Source organism: Erithacus rubecula, assembly GCF_903797595.1.
Source record: "Erithacus rubecula genome assembly, chromosome: 8".
In the NCBI taxonomy this organism is placed as follows: domain Eukaryota; kingdom Metazoa; phylum Chordata; class Aves; order Passeriformes; family Muscicapidae; genus Erithacus; species Erithacus rubecula.
Window position 1 is genome coordinate 798,443 of NC_136659.1, and position 19,759 is coordinate 818,201.

Genomic DNA, 19,759 nt, shown 5'->3' on the forward strand with positions numbered 1-19,759 from the left:
TATTTTTGTTTTCTAATTAAGCAGCAGCTTCTACTAACACGTCTCCATTTGGGGAAAGAGTCTCTTTCCCGACTTCCAACAAGTCCACCACATGGTGGGCTTTGAGAACCTCGCCATGGAAAGTATGCAAATGAACAATATTTAATGCACAATATGGTAAAACAGGTTTTGTTATTTTTATGGAATCAGGAGCCTTTTCTCTCCATCTGCAGTCTCCTAGGCTCTGCGGGCTCTGCTTCCTGCGATGGTTTACATACATTAGGCTGCTTTAGAAGGAGCTGTGCTTTCATTGACATCTGGAGTGAAACGGGAATGAAAAGCCCAATTTGTGCTGGATGGTTTAGGGAAGTTTCATTAGGGATGTATTGTCTCTGCTCATTTTGACCCCAGTTTCCACAAAGCCTATTCTTAATATAGTTTTTCAAATGGTTTCAAAGTTGGGGAAAAAAAAATTCAAAAAAATAATGAAGCCACGTCTCCGATTGTACCCATGAAAAATGAAAAGAAATCACTGTTGGTGTCTGCTGTAGCCTGGGAAAACAAAAAAATAAAACCTATCTGGATGTCCTCTCCAGGCTATTTCTCCACACTTACCAGGAATGTTATGGGGAAACAGAAATTTAGGCTGGAGATCAGGGAAAGGTTCTTTCCCCAGAGGGTGCTGGGCACTGCCCAGGGTCCCCAGGGAATGGGTACAGCCTCCCAAGGCTGCCAGAGCTCCAGGAGCATTTCGACAATGCTCTCAGGGATGCACAGGGTGGGATTGCTGGGGTGTCAGGAAAAACATCAGTTTCTGGTTCATTTAAAGCAAATTTCAACAGGCACTGCCCACTCAGACCCTGTGTGTTCATCACACACAGCTGGGGCAGGGGGTTTATTCCCCAGCTGTATTTCCCAAACACTGATATTTCATTACAAAGTGATTCATTAAGGGAAATCCCTGAATGTGAGACTAGCTCAGCCCCGAGTCTGAGGAGCACTGTGTGACAGACACACACACACACGTTGCATTAGAGAGCTCAGAACATCTGAATTAGGTGCTCTTGCCAAAATCAATATTTGTAAATATTCGTAACTATGGGGATTCCTGCATATGCTTAATGTCACTGCTCCCACTATTTCTGAAAACTGCACAAATGTTCAACTGTACCTGCAGTTAGTGTTGCTGGTGCTCCTTTAGCATAAATTAATATTAATAAAGGTAACAGGGAGAATGCAGATCATTTCCAGGTATTTATCAACCGTAAGCCTACCGTGAGGACTTGGCTATCCAGAGGATTTTGCCACCACATTGCTCAATTGTCCCCAGTGCTCCAGCTTGTTTGCCTGACACCTTATCAGTAGGGAAACTGCCGCAGAGAAACCTCTTTTTAAGGGGAAAGCAGCTAAAATGGTTCTCTTTAGTCTTTGCAGTGCCCTCCCAGGAAGCATGGAGTGCTGACACCAAGATCCCATTTCCCAGAGAGAAGAAGGATAGATTTCACAGAGACATGTTGCATTAGGACTTCCACAACCACTCCTCCAGCTGCCAAACAAGAAGCCAAGTACAGAGATCCTTCCTGCCCCCCCAGCTCAGACTGGCTCCTGGGTGTTTATAAGAGATATTCTGAATAGCTGCAATTAGTGGAAGGGAGAGAGAAATAATTGTGGAGATAAGCACAAGCCTGGGTGAACAGCAGTTGGAACACTTCTGGATGATAAATATTCCCTGGCACGCAAAGTAGCTGTGTCCAGCTCCCAGCCTGCATCTCAATCCACACCTGAGATCAGCTCCAGCACGGGGGGATAGCAGGGAAACATTCTTCTTCCACCTGTCCTGGCCAAATTCTACAGTTTTAGGGATTGAAACCACGTATTCAAAATGATCTTTGGGCTCAGGCTCTGTAAAAATGAAGTCTAGACATAGCTGAGGATGAAGAAAAACTCACTAGGAAAGTACACATCAAATCATCCCCCGAAAAACCCTTGGCTGTGGGTGGGAGCAAAGCACAGGTGCTGGGGTTTCTGGGAAATGGATTTCTGGGAGATGGATTTCTGGGAGCACTGCTCTGTTGGGCTGTTTCACAGTGATCCCAAGGCTGGCTGAACGGTGTGCTGCATGCTCCCCCCATCCTGTTTACTGAAGTCTCAGGCTGTGGCTCCAGTTTCAGGATCCACTCTCTTGGCTCCGTGGCAGACTGTTTGGGATATCTCCTGCAGCACCGGGCAGAATAAATCAGCTGTGCTGGGAGATGGGCAGGGGGAACATTGTGGCTTCCAGCAGCAGCTAAGACACAAAGATCTGGCAGAAGGAGCACCCCTCATCTCTTTTCTGGGACACGCATCCCACGTGCTCCCTTCCTGCCATCGGGCATCTGACAGCTGGCTAATCCCGCGCCAGAAATTCCCATGGGCAGGGAATTTTCTGCATAGAAACAATTCCTCCCAGCCAGCAGCTCCCTGGGCAAGAGACTGATCTTGGTCAGACACATCCTACTGAGAATGTCTGGTGCTTGGGTTTAGGGGGCTAAATAGTCTCCAGGACGGGACGGTGACGTTCCCTTCCCAACAGCTCTGAGTGATAAGATCCCATGTTTTCACTTCAGGAAACAATCCCACATTCCTGCACTGATCCTCTGTGCTCTCTTCAACTACTTCCAATTATTTTCTAAATTTAAAAATGAGATAAAATTGGAGTTGAACATTCAGGTGTGGAAGCTGCCAAAACATCCCTTCTGCTGCCATTTACTTTGAAATTCCAAACTGACCAAAAAATAACCATGGTGCCCCACATGTATTTTATTCCAGAAAAATCTGGAGTTCCCATTGTGCTCCTTCTAGCCAACCAACTGTGGCCCATCTCAGAAGAAAACAAAGGGAAACATTTCTTCTACTGATTTTCAGTAGCTCTACAAGGCCCAGAGAAGACAAATGTCCCTGGATGAGCATTCCAGCTTCAATACTGCTTGGATGGCAGAAAAATGCCTGAATTATCCCAGCCTGATGCAGATCAACCAAGAGATGGGGTAACTCCTTCAACCAAGAGATGGGGTAAAATGTGTCCAAGCTGCTCCATGGATTTGTTGACTGAACTCACCCCTCCGTGTGCAGGCTTGTCCTCACCACTCTCGAAAAAGATCCTGACTTTGAGGATGAGGAAAAGTCACCACCCACCCCCTTCAAAAGGAGCAAATGCTCTGATCTTCCAAAAGTTTTCCCCAGGGTTGCTTCCATCAGAACTTAAGTTTTTCAGGATCTAAGGTGTAAGTTTTGGAGTGAGCTCAGAGTGCCAGAAAAGTGAGGCAAGGTCACTGAGAAAGAACAGGAAGCCGTCTGGAAATAGCGCGAGTTCCAAGGCGTTTGAGTAGTAACGAGGCACAAAATGTTCAGTCTGGTCTTTTACCACTGACTGTACTCAGCTGCAGCTTCCTAAGATGAATAATCCTGTCATCCCCGAATCCAGACAGAGGAGGACACCTGGTATCTCTGGGCTTTTCAAGTTCTTCTTGAAAGGGACATGGGAGGAGTGGGTGTGCTGCAGAACAGCAGCGCAGAAACAGAGGAGCAGAGGAGCCCCTCCACACTGGCTGCTGCAGGAAGACAGGCCCAGGAACAAGAACTGGAAGCTGGGATGGAAGTTGGCCCTTCCAGAGTCTAAGGGAAGCAGGTGCTGTGCAGGAGCCACGCTGCATCCTTGGGGACACGGGGAAAGTGCCACAGGGGATCAGCAGACGACACCAACCCCATCAGCAGAACTGAAACACGCCCAGCTTTCCCTGTTGAGCAGGAATCAGTGTGGAATCAGCATGGAGAGGCCACCAAAGAGAAGCTCTGGGCACTGTCAGGGCCATGCTGAGAGCAGCCCCATTAAAGGACTCTGTGATTTGGGCCCAGTGAGCTAACATGGAATCATGGAATGGGCTGGGCTGAGCTGGGTTGGGTTGGGAGGGGCCTTAAAGATGATCCAGTTCCACTCCCCGCCATGGGCAGGGACACCTTCCACCACAACCCTATCCAGCCTGGCCTTGAGCAGCTCCAGGGACATCCTGCAGGCAAACCTACCATTCCATGGGCAGGTGGCTCCACCTAAAAGCATGGAGCAGCTTCTCCCTTTAGCATCAACATGACAACTATCAAGTCTAGACATCTTTGGGAAAGAATTACATTTCTTTACAGCACAGCAAAATCTGTCTGCAAGATTCCCTGAAAGATTTGCACTCCCTGAAACCGAAGGAATGGCCCAGGAGTTTCACCCTGTGTCTCTGAACTAGAGGCTGATCCCTCAGATGTGCTACTATCCCTCACTCAACATAGGAATTCATTCTGTCGGAGAAAGAGAGCAATTTCAGATCACTGCATAGCAAACATCCTCAGAAAGCTCCTTTCCCTGCTGCTGCTTCCCTGCCCATCTTGTCTATGTTGGACACACAACCCAGCACTCCCTGCGCTAGGGATGCACACAGTCCTTTCTCAGAGGGTAGGAAAACTGGGAATGGGATTGCACACCTGTGGGTGAGGATTTCAGGCCCACGAGGGGCTGGGAGGCTCAGCTGATTCCCTGTGCTGCTACCCCACCACTGACGTGCGTCAGCATCCCCAAGAAGTTTCCGGCTGTGGCTGTAAAACAGCCGGAGTTGGGAAGAGCCCTGCTCCAAACTCGGACAGAGCAGATGAACCACATTCCCCACGACGTCCTTCCCTCCCTGCTGAGCTCACAGTGCCTGAGATGCCTCTGGCCCTGCCAAAGCGCCCATCCTGCTCCTCTTCCATCCAGCCCTTGACCAGAAGGGCAAACGGAAAAGCTTCTGGTAACTTCCAGCTGATCTTGGCTGGGAATGAGTGACTCACAAAGGAAAAAATCCCCTGCCGGTTCCTCCGCAACCAAAGGTCAGGCAAAGCTCGCAGCGGGACCTGCAGAGAGGCTTTCCACCATCTCACCCGAGAGCCAAGCCCCTTATTCCCTCCTTGGTTTTGTTCAGGAAGGCGGATTTGAAGGCCATAAATATTGTCCCACATCTGGCGATACACGGAGGAGTGGAAAATCCGGCTGGCTGAAGGTGAGTGGCTGCAGGAGAGAGAAGCATTCACCAGCGCCTCTCCCTTGGCATTCCCGGGCAAGCTGCAGAGCTGCACTAGAGCTGTGAAAGAAACAGCCTGCCCTGCTCTGTATGGTGTGAAGCCTTCAAAAGGCTCACCTTATTTTCCCAAAACATGTCAGGCTTTTCACAGAATGGCCACAGAATGCTTTGGGTTGGGAGGGACCTTAAAGCTCATCCCATTCCAACCCCCTGCTGTGGGCAGAGACATCTCCCACTAGAGTGGCTTGCTCCAAGCCCCGTGCCTCATCACTAATTTCTTCCTATTATCCAATCTAAGCTTACTCTCTTTCAGCCCAAAGCCATTCCCCCTCCTTCTTTCTCTCACTCCATGCCTATGTTTTCTCCTTACCCTCCCATTCCTCCCCTGTGCTGAGCTCTGTGTCCACTACAGAGTCTTTCCACAAATATTGTTTCACTCATTTCCTGGCTCTGTCCAACTTGCACCATCTTGGGGAATCTGGCACTTTTACATGAAGACCAAAATACAATGTCTATAAAAGTAAGGACTGGGACACACCAGAAAAAGGATCACATGTTCGGGCAGTCATCGCCTTCTCCTCCTGCACTAGGTCAGATGATTTAAACCAAGCTGATGGAAGTGATTCCAAGCTCTGGAAAAAGCCAAAACTTCAGCTCTCCATAGGAAAAAGTTATCTACTGGGATAGAAAAACAGACAATCATGCCAGCATTTTCCAGGCCAAATTTCACTCACTTAACTGTACCTCACACTCCTGCTTTTTTGGGGGGTGGGATGGAGGAGTGTTCCTGTCAAGTCAGACCAGTTCCTCTGTTCCCACCAACACCATGGCAATAAAAGAAGTAAAACAGCCCCAAACCACGATTTCTCCTGTATCAGAAAGGAGTCAATATGGGAAACAAAGGAGCTGTTTGAAAGCTTCACCAGCTGGGAGAGCTGGGGGTGCTCACCTGGAGAAGAGAAGGCTCCAGGGAGAGCTCAGAGCCCTTCCAGAGCCTAAAGGGGCTGCAGGAGAGCTGGAGAGGGACTGGGGACAAGGCATGGAGGGGCAGGACACAGGGAATGGCTTCCACTGCCAGAGGGCAGGGATGGATGGGATATTGGGAAGGAAAGAACCCTATGATGGAGGGTAGGGAGGGGCTGGGCTGGAATTCTCAGAGAAACTGTGGCTGGCCCTGGATCCCTGTGAGTGTCCAATGCCAGGTTGGATATTGGGGCTCGGAGCAGCCTGGGATAATGGGAGGTCTCCTTGCCCATGGTAGGGGGTTGGAATTAGATGATCCCTAGTGTCCATCCCAGCCCCAAGCTTTCAGGGGTTCTATGAAATAAATGCTTTGCACTTGTTGATTAAAATGGTGGATGCCAGGGGAAAAAACCAAAGTAATCAATTCTAGACAGCACCACATGCACAGAACAGAGTGAAATGCAGAAAATCTTCCCCCTTCACAGAAGCAGTTTCCAAAGCAATTGTGGGTTTAACGTTATCACAGAATCACAGAATGGTTTGGATTGGGAGGGGACCTTAAATCTCATCCCACTCCCAACCCCTGCCATGGGGTGTTCATGCCTGTGTGACAAAAAAAAAAAAAAATAATCCAAAACAAAAATAAACAAAAAAACCCCCTCAATTTCTCCAAAAAGAGCTCTGCATTTCACTCAGGACTGTTTCTATACCAAACTGCACAGCTCAAGTGCTTGCAGAAGATAAATGGGTTTTATTTGCTTTAACATCCCTACCCTGCTTTCTTCATGAGCTGGGCAACTCCAAGTCCAAATTTAAAGTTATATACTTGAATTCTCTGGGCAAAATAATCACTTCACAGCCACTGGACTTAACACAGTTGCCAGCTCTAAGAGTCACCTAAATGTGGGCTGACTCCTGCACACAGATACAAGCAGGCAGGATGCTTTCCCAGAGAAAATACACCACAGTCACACAAAGGGGTAGGGTTTGGGGGTTATTTTCTTTGTAAGGCATCACAGTTTATTTCAATAAGGTGCTGTTTAATTTTTAAAGCAATTCTGGTCCCACTGACACACTTAATACTCTCAGAGATCACCTTGCAGGCCACCCTTTGGTACAGGATTGTATCATCCCTATTTTAAGGCTCTCATTTAGCCAAGCTTACACAAGAGATGAAGAACTTCATTACCTAATGGGCTGGATGTACTGTGGTATCCCAAAATTAGAGCTCAGCTTCCTCCTTACACAGATTTTGAGCAGAGCCAGTCAGAGCTTTGACATAAATGAGAGTAAATATGTTCCTATCACCACTGCTTCGAGCTTCGCCATTCAATGGGAACAAGCCTGCCTGATTTTTCATAGACAAACAACTACAGGCACAGTCAATTACAAGGGAATAATGGAAATATTTGTCACAGGAATTCCCCATCCTTCCTCCCGCCCCGAGTGCTTGCGCCAGCAGTGGGCAAATGTGCAACTACAGAAATGTGGGGATAGGTGAACATTCCACAGACACACCCAGAGATGCACACACTGTGCATCCATGTGTAAATATATTCACTCCCAGGCACCTCCTCACCTCTGCCCTGGCACCAGCACAGAGCACTCACCAAGGCACAGGGGCGTTTGCTGCTAATCCAGCCTCAAACAGGGACACTTCTCACAAAGCCCAGCCCCTCTCTGTACTAAGAAGTCTGTAAATAACACCCCATTAACTTTTAATCCCATCTTCCCCAATCTGACATGCATTTTGTATTGAAATGAAAGTTATATAAGGTTGAATCGAGGTTGCTTTTTAATATTACATTAAGGCTATTTACCATGTGCAGCACTAATCCCCCTTTGAAAAAAGGAGCCTATTACCAATTCGGAAAGCTTACGTTGCCATAGCAATAGTCCAGCACTGCGAAATATTTATATAATGTCTCATGTTTTCACTCTGCAACAGCCATCTTCCAGACTGGACTGCCCACTGACCCTGCCTGGTGTTTCCTCCCTGTCCCAAGAAGGGCGCAGCACCTGCTAGGTGCCTAACTCCAAAAAATGCGAACATGTCCAGGCCCACTGCACTCCCTATTCCTGCAGTCCCAGCACAGCCCCCATGCTCAGTCTGCAGCTTGTGCTGATGGCAAATGTCCAGTGAGAACCGCCTGTGCCACTGCTCCCAAAATGTGTGACCTCCTGCTGGGGTCAATTCCACTGAGGCATTTCCTGTGTTCAGGGCAGGGAACCCCCCTGAGGAAGGGTCTGGAACCCTAGGAGAAGCTGAGGGAGCTGGGAAAGTGACTTAGCCTGGAGAAAAGGAGGCTCAGTGGGGCCCTTCTGGCTCTGCACAGAAGGGTGGAGAGCAATGGACAGGACAATAGGAAACAGCCTTGAGCAGTGCTAGGGAAAGTTTAGATTGGAGATTAGGGAAAATATCTTCCCTGAAACGGTGGCCAGGCATTGGAACAAGTTCTCCAGGGCAGTTGTGGAGCCACCATGCCTGGAACTGTTCAGAAGTCGTGTGGGATGCAGCGCTTGGGGACTGTGGAGGTGCTGCTGGGTTGATGGCTGGAATGGATGATCCTGGAAGGCTTTTCCCACTGCAGCAATTCCACAACCCCCTCGTCCCCGGCCACCCTTACCTTGATGTGCTCGTGCAGCTGCGCCTCGTGCTGCCGGGAGAGCTGCTCGTGCTGCCGCTGGAACTCCGCGATCAGGATCTGCCTCTGGATCTGCTGCTTCTGCTTGAGGGCCAGCAGCTCCTGCTGCAGCTGCTGCTCGCGCAGCGTGGGCTCCGTCACCGGCATGGAGAACTGGTGCTCCAGCCGCAGGTCCATGGGCACCGAGCTTGGCGCCACTTGCAAGGGCAGGGCTGTGCTCACGTCAACTGTGGGGCAGAACACAAGAGCAGGGCTGAGTGCATTCCTAATCCTGCAGAGGATGGAGGGACTGTGCTCTGACCTGTGCTCATCAACTGTGGGGCAGAACACAAGAGCAGGGCTGAGTGCATTCCTGATCCAGCAGAGGATGGAAGGACCACAGTCTGAATGAAGAGCAGCACCATGAAACTCACACCATTCCTTTAGGGGTAAGCAAGAACTACAGGAATTCAGGGATTGACAAGTTTTCCATCAGGCACCACCTCCTACAAACCCATGTGTTTGTTGCAAGCAAAGAGCATCATGTGTGACCCATCTGTGCCTTCCAAACACACACACACCTCTGCTCCACTCATCCAGCACCACTGGAAACAAGGAGGATAAAGAGTAATCCCAGACTTCACAGAAAGGATTAATCTTGACTTGTGATGAATGAACTGATGGACTGTCCTGGTCAGGAACATGAGGCTCTCCTTTTAAGAAACTCAAGGAGAAAACTACGCTGTGTTGTATAATAAACCCCAAACTGGCTGGGCTTGGAAGGGACCTCAAAGCCCACCCCATCCCACCCCTGCCACGGGCAGGGACATCTTCCACTAGCCCAGGGTACTTCAAGCCCCAGTGTCCAACCTGCCCTAGGACACTTCCAGGGATCCAGGGGCAGCCACAGTTGCTCTGGGCACCCTGTGCCAGGGGTGCCCACCCTCCCAGGGAACAATTCCTGCCCAATATCCCATCCATCCCTGCCCTCTGGCATGGTAAGTCACAGCCCCTTTGCAATAACTGAACTCAGTTTGTTTCTCCTAAAGAATTAAAAAAAATTACTGCCACCCCATGAATGACTAAAAATTTTCTAAATTCCAACGGAGTGACAGTTCTGCCTCTCACAGGTATTCTGTATTTCCAACATATGCTGCTTCTCTCTCTCTCTCTCCCTCTCTCTCTCTGGGGCAATGCTCAACAACTCTGCTGAGAGCTTTGAATGAACATCAGTTACAGGGTAACAAAGGCTAATCTCTCAGAAACAGTGAGCTTCAGCAAAACTGGAAAATAAAGGTTGTTTTTTTTCTCCATATCCACTGTCAGGATATTAATTTTATGCATCCCAGGGAGAGAGTTTTCATAGGGTTTTTCCCAAATACTCTTGTGGAGCAGAGGGCCAGAAGCATGTTCCAGAGAGGAGAAGGAGGAGACTTTCTTTTTTTGATGGAAACATTTTCAGCAAAAGGTCACATTACTGGAAGTGTTGCTATTTTTCAACCCACAAGCTCTTCCCTCCACTTCCCTATTGTTTTCCTTCCTCTGGCCTTTTCTCCCCACCCCTCTCACCCCCGCAGGACCACAGAGAGGATTCCTTGCCCTGGATTGATTCTTAAGCCACAGCCAGGGATTATGGGGAGAGCAGCACACTCTGACCCACAGATAACCACTCAAACTTACCTAAACACTGTGCTTGAGGTCTATGGGGAGAGCTCAGAGCCCCCTCCCAATGCCTAAAGGGGCTCCAGGAGAGCTGGAGAGGGACTGGGAACAAGGGATGGAGGGACAGGACACAGGGAATGGTTCCCACTGGCAGAGGGCAGGGATGGATGGGATATTGGGCAGGAATTGTTCCCTGTGAGGGTGGGCACCCCTGGCACAGGGTGCCCAGAGCAGCTGTGGCTGCCCCTGGATCCCTGGAAGTGTCCAAGGCCAGGCTGGACACTGGGGCTGGGAGCAGCCTGGGACAGTGGAAGGTGTCCCTGCCCATGGCAGGGGTGGCACTGGATGGGCTCAGGTCCTTTCCAGCCCAAACAATTCCATGATCCCATGTGTTCCCCTTGTCCTGTCCCTCCATCCCTTGTCCCCAGTCCCTGTCCAGCTCTCCTGGAGCCCCTTCAGGCCCTGGCAGGGACTCTGAGCTGTCCCTGGATCCTTCTCCTCTCTAGGCTGAACACCTCAGCTCTCCCAAACACACAAAACTCAACCCAGTTTCAGGCAGAAGGAACACCCTGCCACTTGTGATTGTGCCTTGAGACCCACTCCTCCTACTTTACTCCCCAACAAAGATCCTTAAGCTGCCATTCCCCACTGGAAAGCAGTCCTATGAAAACTTGGCCAAATCCCCCATTTCCCACCCAAAGGGACTCATCACCCCACAGCTGCAGGATGAGGCCCACAATTCCCATTCAGGCTCCGACCCAGGCTGCGTCATCCCTGACTCTTGACTATTTCAGGCTCCAAAAAAAGCCCTCTCTGCCCCGGGGTGAGCTGCTGACCCACAGAGCCCTGCCGAGTCCCAGCCAGCCCTCCCTGCTCCAAGGACAGAGCCCCACAACAAAAACCCTCCTGTGTTCCAGGGGGTGCTTGATGGGACACTCGAAAATCGCTTTTTTAGGTCCTGCCTCGAGAACGCACGAGCACAATTGGCGTCGTGATGTGAGCCAAGGCACAAAGACCACATTCAGGGCTGGCATGAGAAATGCCAAAGCCATGAATTAGGAGACAAGATCCTGATTATGAATAATAAACTATCTCACGGTCTCTCCCTGCTTTTTTTTTTTTTTTTCCCTGCAGGAAATTAATTTTTAAATTTTTTTTCTCCCCCACCCTTGGCATATAGGGAATTTTTTTCTCCCCATGATCAAGTTAGCCTGATTTTGATTCTATGGTCATGTATGATGATTTTTATACTAAGTTAGAACCACTCTGCTGGTGTTTCCCCTCCCAAATAAATAAAACATGGCTGTACATCAAAGCCTGCTTGCATGCTGCACATTAATTAAGACCTAAAGCACTTTAGTGCCCCTTGGTTGCTGATGGAGATTGGAAATTTGACATCTCGCAGCTCGTCCCTAACCCACTGAGGGGAATAACCCAAAACAGAGGGAAATGAAGTGAAAATCTCCGACCTGAAGGCAAAGTGCACATCCTACAAAAAGTGTTTAATCATGGAATCACAGGAAGGATTGGCTTGGGAAGGCCATTAAAGCCCATCCAGTGCCACTCCCACCATGGGCAGGGACACCTTCCACTGTCCCAGGCTGTGCCACCCTCCCAGGGAATAATTCCTGCCCAATATCCCATCCATCCCTGCCCTCTGGCAGTGGCAGCCATTCCCTGTGTCCTGTCCCTCCATCCCTTGTCCCCAGTCCCTCTCCAGCTCTCCTGGAGCCCCTCTGGAAGGGCTCTGAGCTCTCCCTGGAGCCTTCTCCTCTCCAGATGAGCACCCCCAGCTCTGCCAGCCTGGCTCCACTGGAAAAATTAAAAGCATTTTACACAAAGTCTGTAGATAAGACATTATCAGGGAAGTTTGTATGTGTAGATTCTCCCATGCTCTAACACAGAAAATATCTTCTCCATCAGTCTCAAGTGCTTTGGAAGGGATTTGGGGAAGGTGACACCATACCTGTGATTACATTTTTCAATAAAATCAACAGTAATAATTGAATTTTCTTCCCCTTCTCTGATACAGCATTTTCATGCTGGTCTTTAAAAGATGCAAATACAGGTTTGAGTCCTGAAAACACACTAAAATGTTAAATTAAAAATTCAGTATGAGAGCCACCAAATGAATATTTAAATTCAAACTTGTTTCAGCATAATCTTTACTTAAGGTTAATTTAAAAAATATTCACAGAATCCCAGAACCACAGAGGGATTTTTTTGGAAGGGACCTTAGAGACCATCACATCCCAGCCCTCTCCCATGGGCAGGGACACTTTCCACTAGGTATCAAACTGGAGTTTTTTCATATCAAACGCTGTTGCCAAAATTACTCTTTCCTTTTTTTTTTTTTTTCCACTCTCTTCTATTTTTTTTTTTTTTTAATTTAAATTTAAGCAGCACAGAAAACTGCCTCTCACATTTGAAATCCAACATCACCTTCAAAGGGAAAGTGCAGGAAATGCTGAGCTTTCCCTCCCGCTGGCACAGAGCGAGTACTGCTGAACACAAATAGTTCCTTCCCAGCTCCTCTTTCTTCAACAATTCCCTTTGGAGAAGGGAAAAAAGTCCTGTCAACCTCCCCAAATCTGCTGCAAAACCCTGGGGATGAGAGTCTGGTCAATGCTGGAGGAAGAATGCAGCTCCCACTCCAGGACTCATCCCACCTGCCCATGACAGAGCGAGCCTGGGAGGTTCCCAAAATCCCAAGACAAGGCATTCCAGCCTCTTCCAGTGACTCTCCAGGGCCTGGTGGCCTCTCAAATCTCTGCCCACCAGGAATGAGATGTTCCTGGGGCCAGCTGTGGCTCATCCTCTCCAGCCAGGGATTTCCAGAGCCCATGAACTCAGCTTCTCCCCTTCTCCCATCCTTTCTGGGCCAGGGCTTTATTCCCAGCTAATGAGTTTGCTTTTTAATTACTGCTGTGCCAGCCGTGCCCTCGGGCCAGGCTCTGCCAAGAGCATCACATCAGCCTTTGGGCACCCACAAAAAGCAAACACAAAGCCAGAGGATGTACTCAGTATCCCAAACTCCTGGCTGCTGCTGTTGGATCATCCTGAACCCCCCAGCAGGATGCTGAGGAAGTGTGGGTGTGGATCTCCCCCTCTCAGCAGTACTTCCAGCTCTTTCATCCCCAGGGAAAAGCAAAAAAATTGTGTGTCTGACTTTACTCCTCAGGGTTATCCTCAGTGTCCAGAAAGAGTTTGGGACTTTAAATAATTCCCTGTGTTTTGAAAGACATTTAAACACCAAGCTGCTGCTGGCAGGAATGCCTGGGGCACGTGGGGAGTGGGACACTGGCTCCAAATCATTGGAACACCTTTCCTACCAGTCACCCCAATTTTCCTTCAGAATGTGCCTGGAAAGGGAGGTGAGCAGCTACTGCTGACTCTCAGCACAGCTAAGGGAGCACTTGAGGTGGTTTATTCTGGCAGGAAGATGTGGGTCAGTCGAACATCACTGGATTATTGTGAATTAAATCCAACCCCCTCTCAGCAGTGGATGGAGTGCTGGGATCCCCTCTGCCCCCAGCCAGCCCAGGGATCCTTTTCCAGCAGGGCTCCCACTCCCCAGATTGCCAAAACTCTCCGAAACACTGCGAGACAGTGAGATCAGAGCTATAAATAGCACTGAGCTACTGCAGTATCTGACTGCAGTGCTGGGATAAGTGCAGTGAGTTTTGAGGGGAAGGGGAGTGAAGCCACGGCACAGCACCCTCGGAGCTGGTTCCATCTCCATCATGGTGCACGTCCCACACAGAAGGAAAAATTAATAGCAGAGGGGGGAAATAACACATTACCAGCTTCACTTAATTCTGAATTTTTATTCTCTAGAAAAGATTGTGCCTAACCAGACTAAAAAAACCCCAAACTTGTCCAAGAGCGGGTGGTGGGAGGAGGTGACAGCAGGGCAGTTCCCAGGACATATCCTGAGCATCATGTGGGGGCAGGATGAAGGCACAGTCCTGCTCCTCCATGGATCCACACCAAAGCAAAGAACTATCACAGACTTATGGAACAGCCTGGGTTGGAAGGAGCCTTAAAGATCATCAGGTTCTAAACCCCTGCTGGCTGGGACAGCAGGAGCAAACAGTTACTTCTGTTTCACTCAATTCTGTTCTCTCATTCTCAAGGACCCAGAGATCCCAGGGAGGGTATCTTGGGCTGGAATCAGTGACCAAGCTCAAGCACCACAGCCCAGCCAGAGCCAAAGGCAGGTCAGCAGCCTGCAGTCCCCTGGAATGTTGGGGCAGCCCAGGTGGCAGCTGCAAAGGCAGCCTGGATTCTGCCCGGGAGCACAAGCCAGGAGTAAACAGCAGCCGAGGCTTCCTACGAGCCCCACGCACGCTGCAGCTCGGCGAGGGCTGGAGTCACTCCCTGCTCGGGAAACATTTCCTGCTCTGTGAATGGGAAGCGAAATTAATCATCCCATCAGCCATGGAAACACGGCGAGGCACCACTCGGCAGGCAACAGATGGAGCTTTAAATGTCACTCACTCATTCATTGCAAGGAAACTTCTCCTGATTACTACCGAGGCCTGCAGACATCATAAGGGCACAGAGATCCTGGATTTCTACACATCCAGCTTTCCTGAGCCTAATCCCTCCCCTGAACAGACCTCACCAGCATTTATTAGAAACCTACACAGAAATTGTGGTCATCAAGATAAGAAAGGCAAAACTTGAAGAGCAGACCACTTATCCTGTTGTCTCCATCTTAGATTTAAAGCATTAAAAAATGTCTCTTCACTGGAAGAGAAAGAAAACTCACCAAGCTATGTCCACAGCAGTGTTTGCAAGGAATCCCAGAATGGTTTGAGCTGGATCTCATTCCAGCCCCTCTCGCCTCAGAGCAAGACATCAGAGTTTGGACAATTACAAGCTCCCATGGATAAATATCCAGGGGTATTTCCTTAATGAGAATATGGAGAGCTCAAGGCCAGCACCAAACCCTTGATGGCACAGGCATCTCCAACACAGATGTCTCCAACAGATGAGCCTGTGCAGGACAGAGCAGCTCCAAAGGGAGACACTCTAGTTTCTCCACCTCCTTTTCAACCATTATCCCACTTTATCTCCTTGCTGGTTTCATCAGTGACATCTCTAACAAATGAGTGTCTCGGATGGAGCCAGAGCTCTTTGTGAAATTGAAGATAATGGAATGAAAGGAGTTGGCTTAGACTATTCCTCATTTCAAACTTCACACAATTGTGGGAAACCTTCCCTTGCACAGTTTCCTTGCATGGAGTGGATAAGCAAAACTCATTTGAGTTTCCACTGAAAAAACAACAAAATTAAATGTATAACTCTCCTGGAAGAGTCCAAGGCCAGGGGCTTGGAGCAGCCTGGGACAGTGGAACAAGTCCCTGCAATGGCAGGGGGTGGGACTGGATGATGGTTAAAGTTCCTTCCAAGCCAAATCATTCCAGGATTCTGTGATTCCTGGGAATGCAATTTCACCTGGCTCTTTGCTTCAGGTATTACCCAGCACTTGAACATCTTTTATCCATCTGTCTTGCTTTCAGAACAGGAAACTCCTCCCCTCAGCAAATCCCCAGGACAAAAAGCAGAGTTGAAGGAAGCTCAGCTGCACTTCTGCAGAGCCAAATCCATGTGTATTTCTCACATGCTTCTCTCTAATCTCACTCTGAGCTTCCTTCAAGGGAAAATGACACTTTGGAGAAGAGAATTAAACATGGAAGAAATGGAGCAGGAGGCAGAAATCTCATCCTGAGACTGCACATGAAAAACTTTCCATGAGAAAATAATAATCCACCTGGTTGGGTCAGCATGGGGGAGATGAAGGACTCCAGTGAAGGTGAGGTTAGACAAATACCTGGGCATTCCCACTTCTGGAGCTTTCCCTGGAGCCTCCCAAGGGGTGAGCTCTCCAATGGCAGGAATAAAGCCAGCTGATGAGCCAGTGGCACAGCATGGTTTGGGTTCTAAAGCCCATCCTATTCCACCTTGCCATGGGCAAAGACACCTTCCACTGTCCCAGGCTGCTCCAAGCCCCAGTGTCCAGCCTGGCCTTGGGCACTGCCAGGGATCCAGGGGCAGCCACTGCTGTGCCAGGGCCTGCCCACCCTCCCAGGGAACAATTCCTGCCCAATATCCCATCCATCCCTGCCCTCCCTCAGCTTTAGGCCACCAGTCTATGCCAAAAGAGAAGGTGAAATAAAATTCTGAGGAATTACCTGTCCCACTGGATTTCAAACAGCAACTAAATGGTAATTACTAGCAGGAGAGTAAGATCACTTCTATCACCAGCCAAGGGACTCCCAGCAGTCTCACAAGCCCCAAAAGGTGCAATGCCATCTCCTCCACCATTACTGAAATAAAGCAGCCAAAGGAGCAGCTGAACAGCAAATTGTAATAGGAATGCTATTCCACAGCTCTCAGAAACTCATAGATTGCTCAAAGGCTGCAGTTCTGAGTAGAAACCCAGACTGTGGTGGAAGAGAAGCCCATCTAAATGGCCAACTAGTCCACAGCTTCCTGTAGCCTCCTCTGGAAGGACTTTGCTTCCAAATAATGAATATACTCAGATATCAGTTGCCTTAGGACCAGGATGCTGCCTATTGTCCATTCAATACAATGAGGGTGCACATTAAAATAAGAAAGTATTTTAAGAGAGTCTCAAACACAGGCAGTTTCCTAGAGAAATACAACCCTTTCAAATCCCTGGACAGCACAGAGAAATGGCACTAAAGCACCTTTTTATTCTGGCAGAATAGGCAGGGGCTGCCCTTCCTGAACGCACACACCAAAACACACACCTGAGCTAAGATTTCTCTTAAAAAACAGACATTTTCCATTTTTTTCCCCCCAGGACCCACCAGATGAAGTGAACACATTAAAACCCAAATCCTAAGGGATGAGGGCAGATGTTCCCTGCACTCCCATGCCAGCAGCCATCCATGCACCACAAGGATTCCCGACATCACGGATAGCTCTCCTCAAAGTGAGATTTCTCTTGGCATTTATGCCCTAATCACTGACACCAGGTGGCCTTTTAGACAGGGTACAAAAACTCAGTGCTGCTTCTGCTGAAAAGCTGCCCAGCCTGTGCCATTTTCCTTCAGCAGGTGCTGCTCTTCAGACAAGAGTCAGAGCCACGCAGGGATCTGCTTGAAGGTGAGTTTTAACACACCACCACAACAGGTTAAATCCAGGTGTGGTTGTTAAGAGTTCCAGGTATTTCTCACAAGGAATCTCACTGGGAGTCTCCATCTCTACCCTGCTGTGGCGAGAGCCTACCTGTAGAGCTGCCTGCAGCTCTGCAACCCCCAGCAAAAGAATGTGAAGCTGCTGAAACAAGTCCAGAGGGTGCCAAGAGCTGGAACCCCTCTGCTCTGGAGCCAGGATGGGAAAGCTGGGGATGCTCACCTGGAGAGGAGAAGGATCCAGGGAGAGCTCAGAGCCCTTCCAGACCCTAAAGGGGCTCCAGGGACTGGGGACAAGGGATGGAGGGACAGGACACAGGGTATGGCTCCCACTGCCAGAGGGCAGGGATAGATGGGATATTGGGAAGGAATTGTTCCCTATGATGTAGGGTGGGGAGGGGCTGGCTGGAATTCCCAGAGAAGCTGTGGCTGCCCCTGGATCCCTGGCTGTGTTGGACATTGGGGCTTGGAGCAGCCTGGGACAGTAGAAAGTGTCCCTGCCATGGCAGAGGTGGCACTGGATGAGCTTTAAGGTCTCTTCCAACTCAAACCATTCTGGGATTCTCTGAATGCCATTTTTCAACTAATTTTAAACTTCCCTTCCTAAGGAACAAGCACATCTTATGAATGAACAAAGAGAACAACTTAATTTTGTCCCTGGAAGATTCTAGAATTAAAACTCCCATTTCTTTTATGAAAAGCTCTGAGCTGGATGGTCGCCTGCTGAGCATGGCAAGCAGCTTCCCAATCCCAACACCCACACTGCATCTACTACAACCCCAGCAAGAGGGGAGCAAGTCCTCCCTCAGAAATCCTGATAAATTCTGGAGTATCTTGCTTAAAAATGCCACTTCAGCTGCAAAACTTGGACCTAATACAGGGTTTAGGGATTCTGGTAAATTAAATGGTGGCTGCCTCTTTCAGTGGGAGGCTACAACTCTGCTCCAGCTACATTCAGGCACCAAACTTCCCTGCCAAAGAGTCTGCAGCCTGATCCTTCCACAAAAAGAAACAGGATGCTGTGAGAAGCCCGAAGGTGAGAGACATAAAATATCTATATAAGGATGGAGCTCCTATAAGTACCCAAAATAACGGTGACTCACTTTTCAGAGCACTGGGAAAAGATAAAAGACACGGGGAAGGAGTGAAGAGGGTTCAGGGATATGGCCAAGAGTGGCTTAGGAGGACATCACTGACAAAAGGCACTTGGAAATTTGGGAGAAAGATTAAAAGGGCATCTAGGCAGCAGCTGAAAAACAGCTGCAGAAGGCAAGCTGAAGAGGAAGGCTTTTAAGAGCAAGCCTAAGGAGGTTAGATCTGATTCAGTGGTATCTGGAGGCAAGCAGAGATGGAAGTGGCTTCTCTGTTGCCTCCCTGAAGCACTACATACCCTGGGTATTAGCAATAAATTATGGAAATGGGATATCCAGGTTCACTTCAACATTTCTGGCTAAAACATCATGTTAAGAAGCTCCAAAGAATACAGATAATCACCACCAGAACCTTCTTTAGGTAAAACTCCTGCTTGATATCAATACACAGCTAATCCCTTCACTGAGAAAACCACATCTTTCATTAACTGTATTTGATTTTCAGGCCACTTCAATGAAGCTTGCAGGGCCATCCCTCAAGTTTAGGAGCCCATTCCTCCAAAAGATTACAGAAACAAGTCATCCTTCCAGGGAAAGCCAGACCAGCTGAAACATTCATAGAACAGAAGACTGTGAGTGAAAACACTGCCCAGAGTAGCTGTGCCTGCCCCATCCCTGGCAGTGTCAAGGTTGGATGGGGCTTGTCCCATGGGCAGGGGGCACCTTGCACTAGCTCAGGTTGCCCTATCCATATTTTCTGTGTGAATCCCAGACTGTGCCTCTCCCAGCATTCCAGAAGCCCACGGGATGTGATGCCAATGAAAGCCCCTCTGCTCTCCCAGCCCATCAGCCCAAGGACCCAGCACAGGGAACAGCATTCCCAAAATGCCATTATTACCATTTTTTTGCATCTAGAAAGGTCTGCAAAGAGCTGGATTCCTGTGTCAGACCACCCCTCCTAACGAGTTAAACCCTGTCAGTGTTTCCACCCTGAAACAAAGCTGCCTTAAATCACAGCAGCCTAATCCTCCCGTGCTTCTCCCTGTTTTCATCTCCATGTTTCCACTTCACAGCCCATTTACCTCAAGTTTGCTTGGCTCAGGGCAGCTCAGGGCCTCCAACTGCAGAGCCCTGCTTGGGCCAAGACTGTGAGACTTGCTTATTTGTGAAATCTGCAATGTGTTGGCTGTTTG

At 49.0% G+C, this 19,759-nt stretch overlaps 1 protein-coding gene across 7 annotated transcripts in view; it reads right to left on the reverse strand.

Annotated features, from left to right (window-relative positions):
• HDAC4 (histone deacetylase 4) overlaps positions 1-19,759 on the reverse strand; it is a gene marked incomplete at its 5' end in the record, with an annotated part of 163,624 nt that overhangs the window by 66,668 nt on the left and 77,197 nt on the right. For all 7 annotated transcript variants that reach the window (XM_079311313.1, XM_079311311.1, XM_079311314.1 and 4 more), the window contains one exon: positions 8,648-8,892. In XM_079311313.1, coding sequence (XP_079167439.1) covers positions 8,648-8,892 — 245 coding nt within the window. The remainder of the gene's footprint in view (positions 1-8,647; positions 8,893-19,759) is intronic.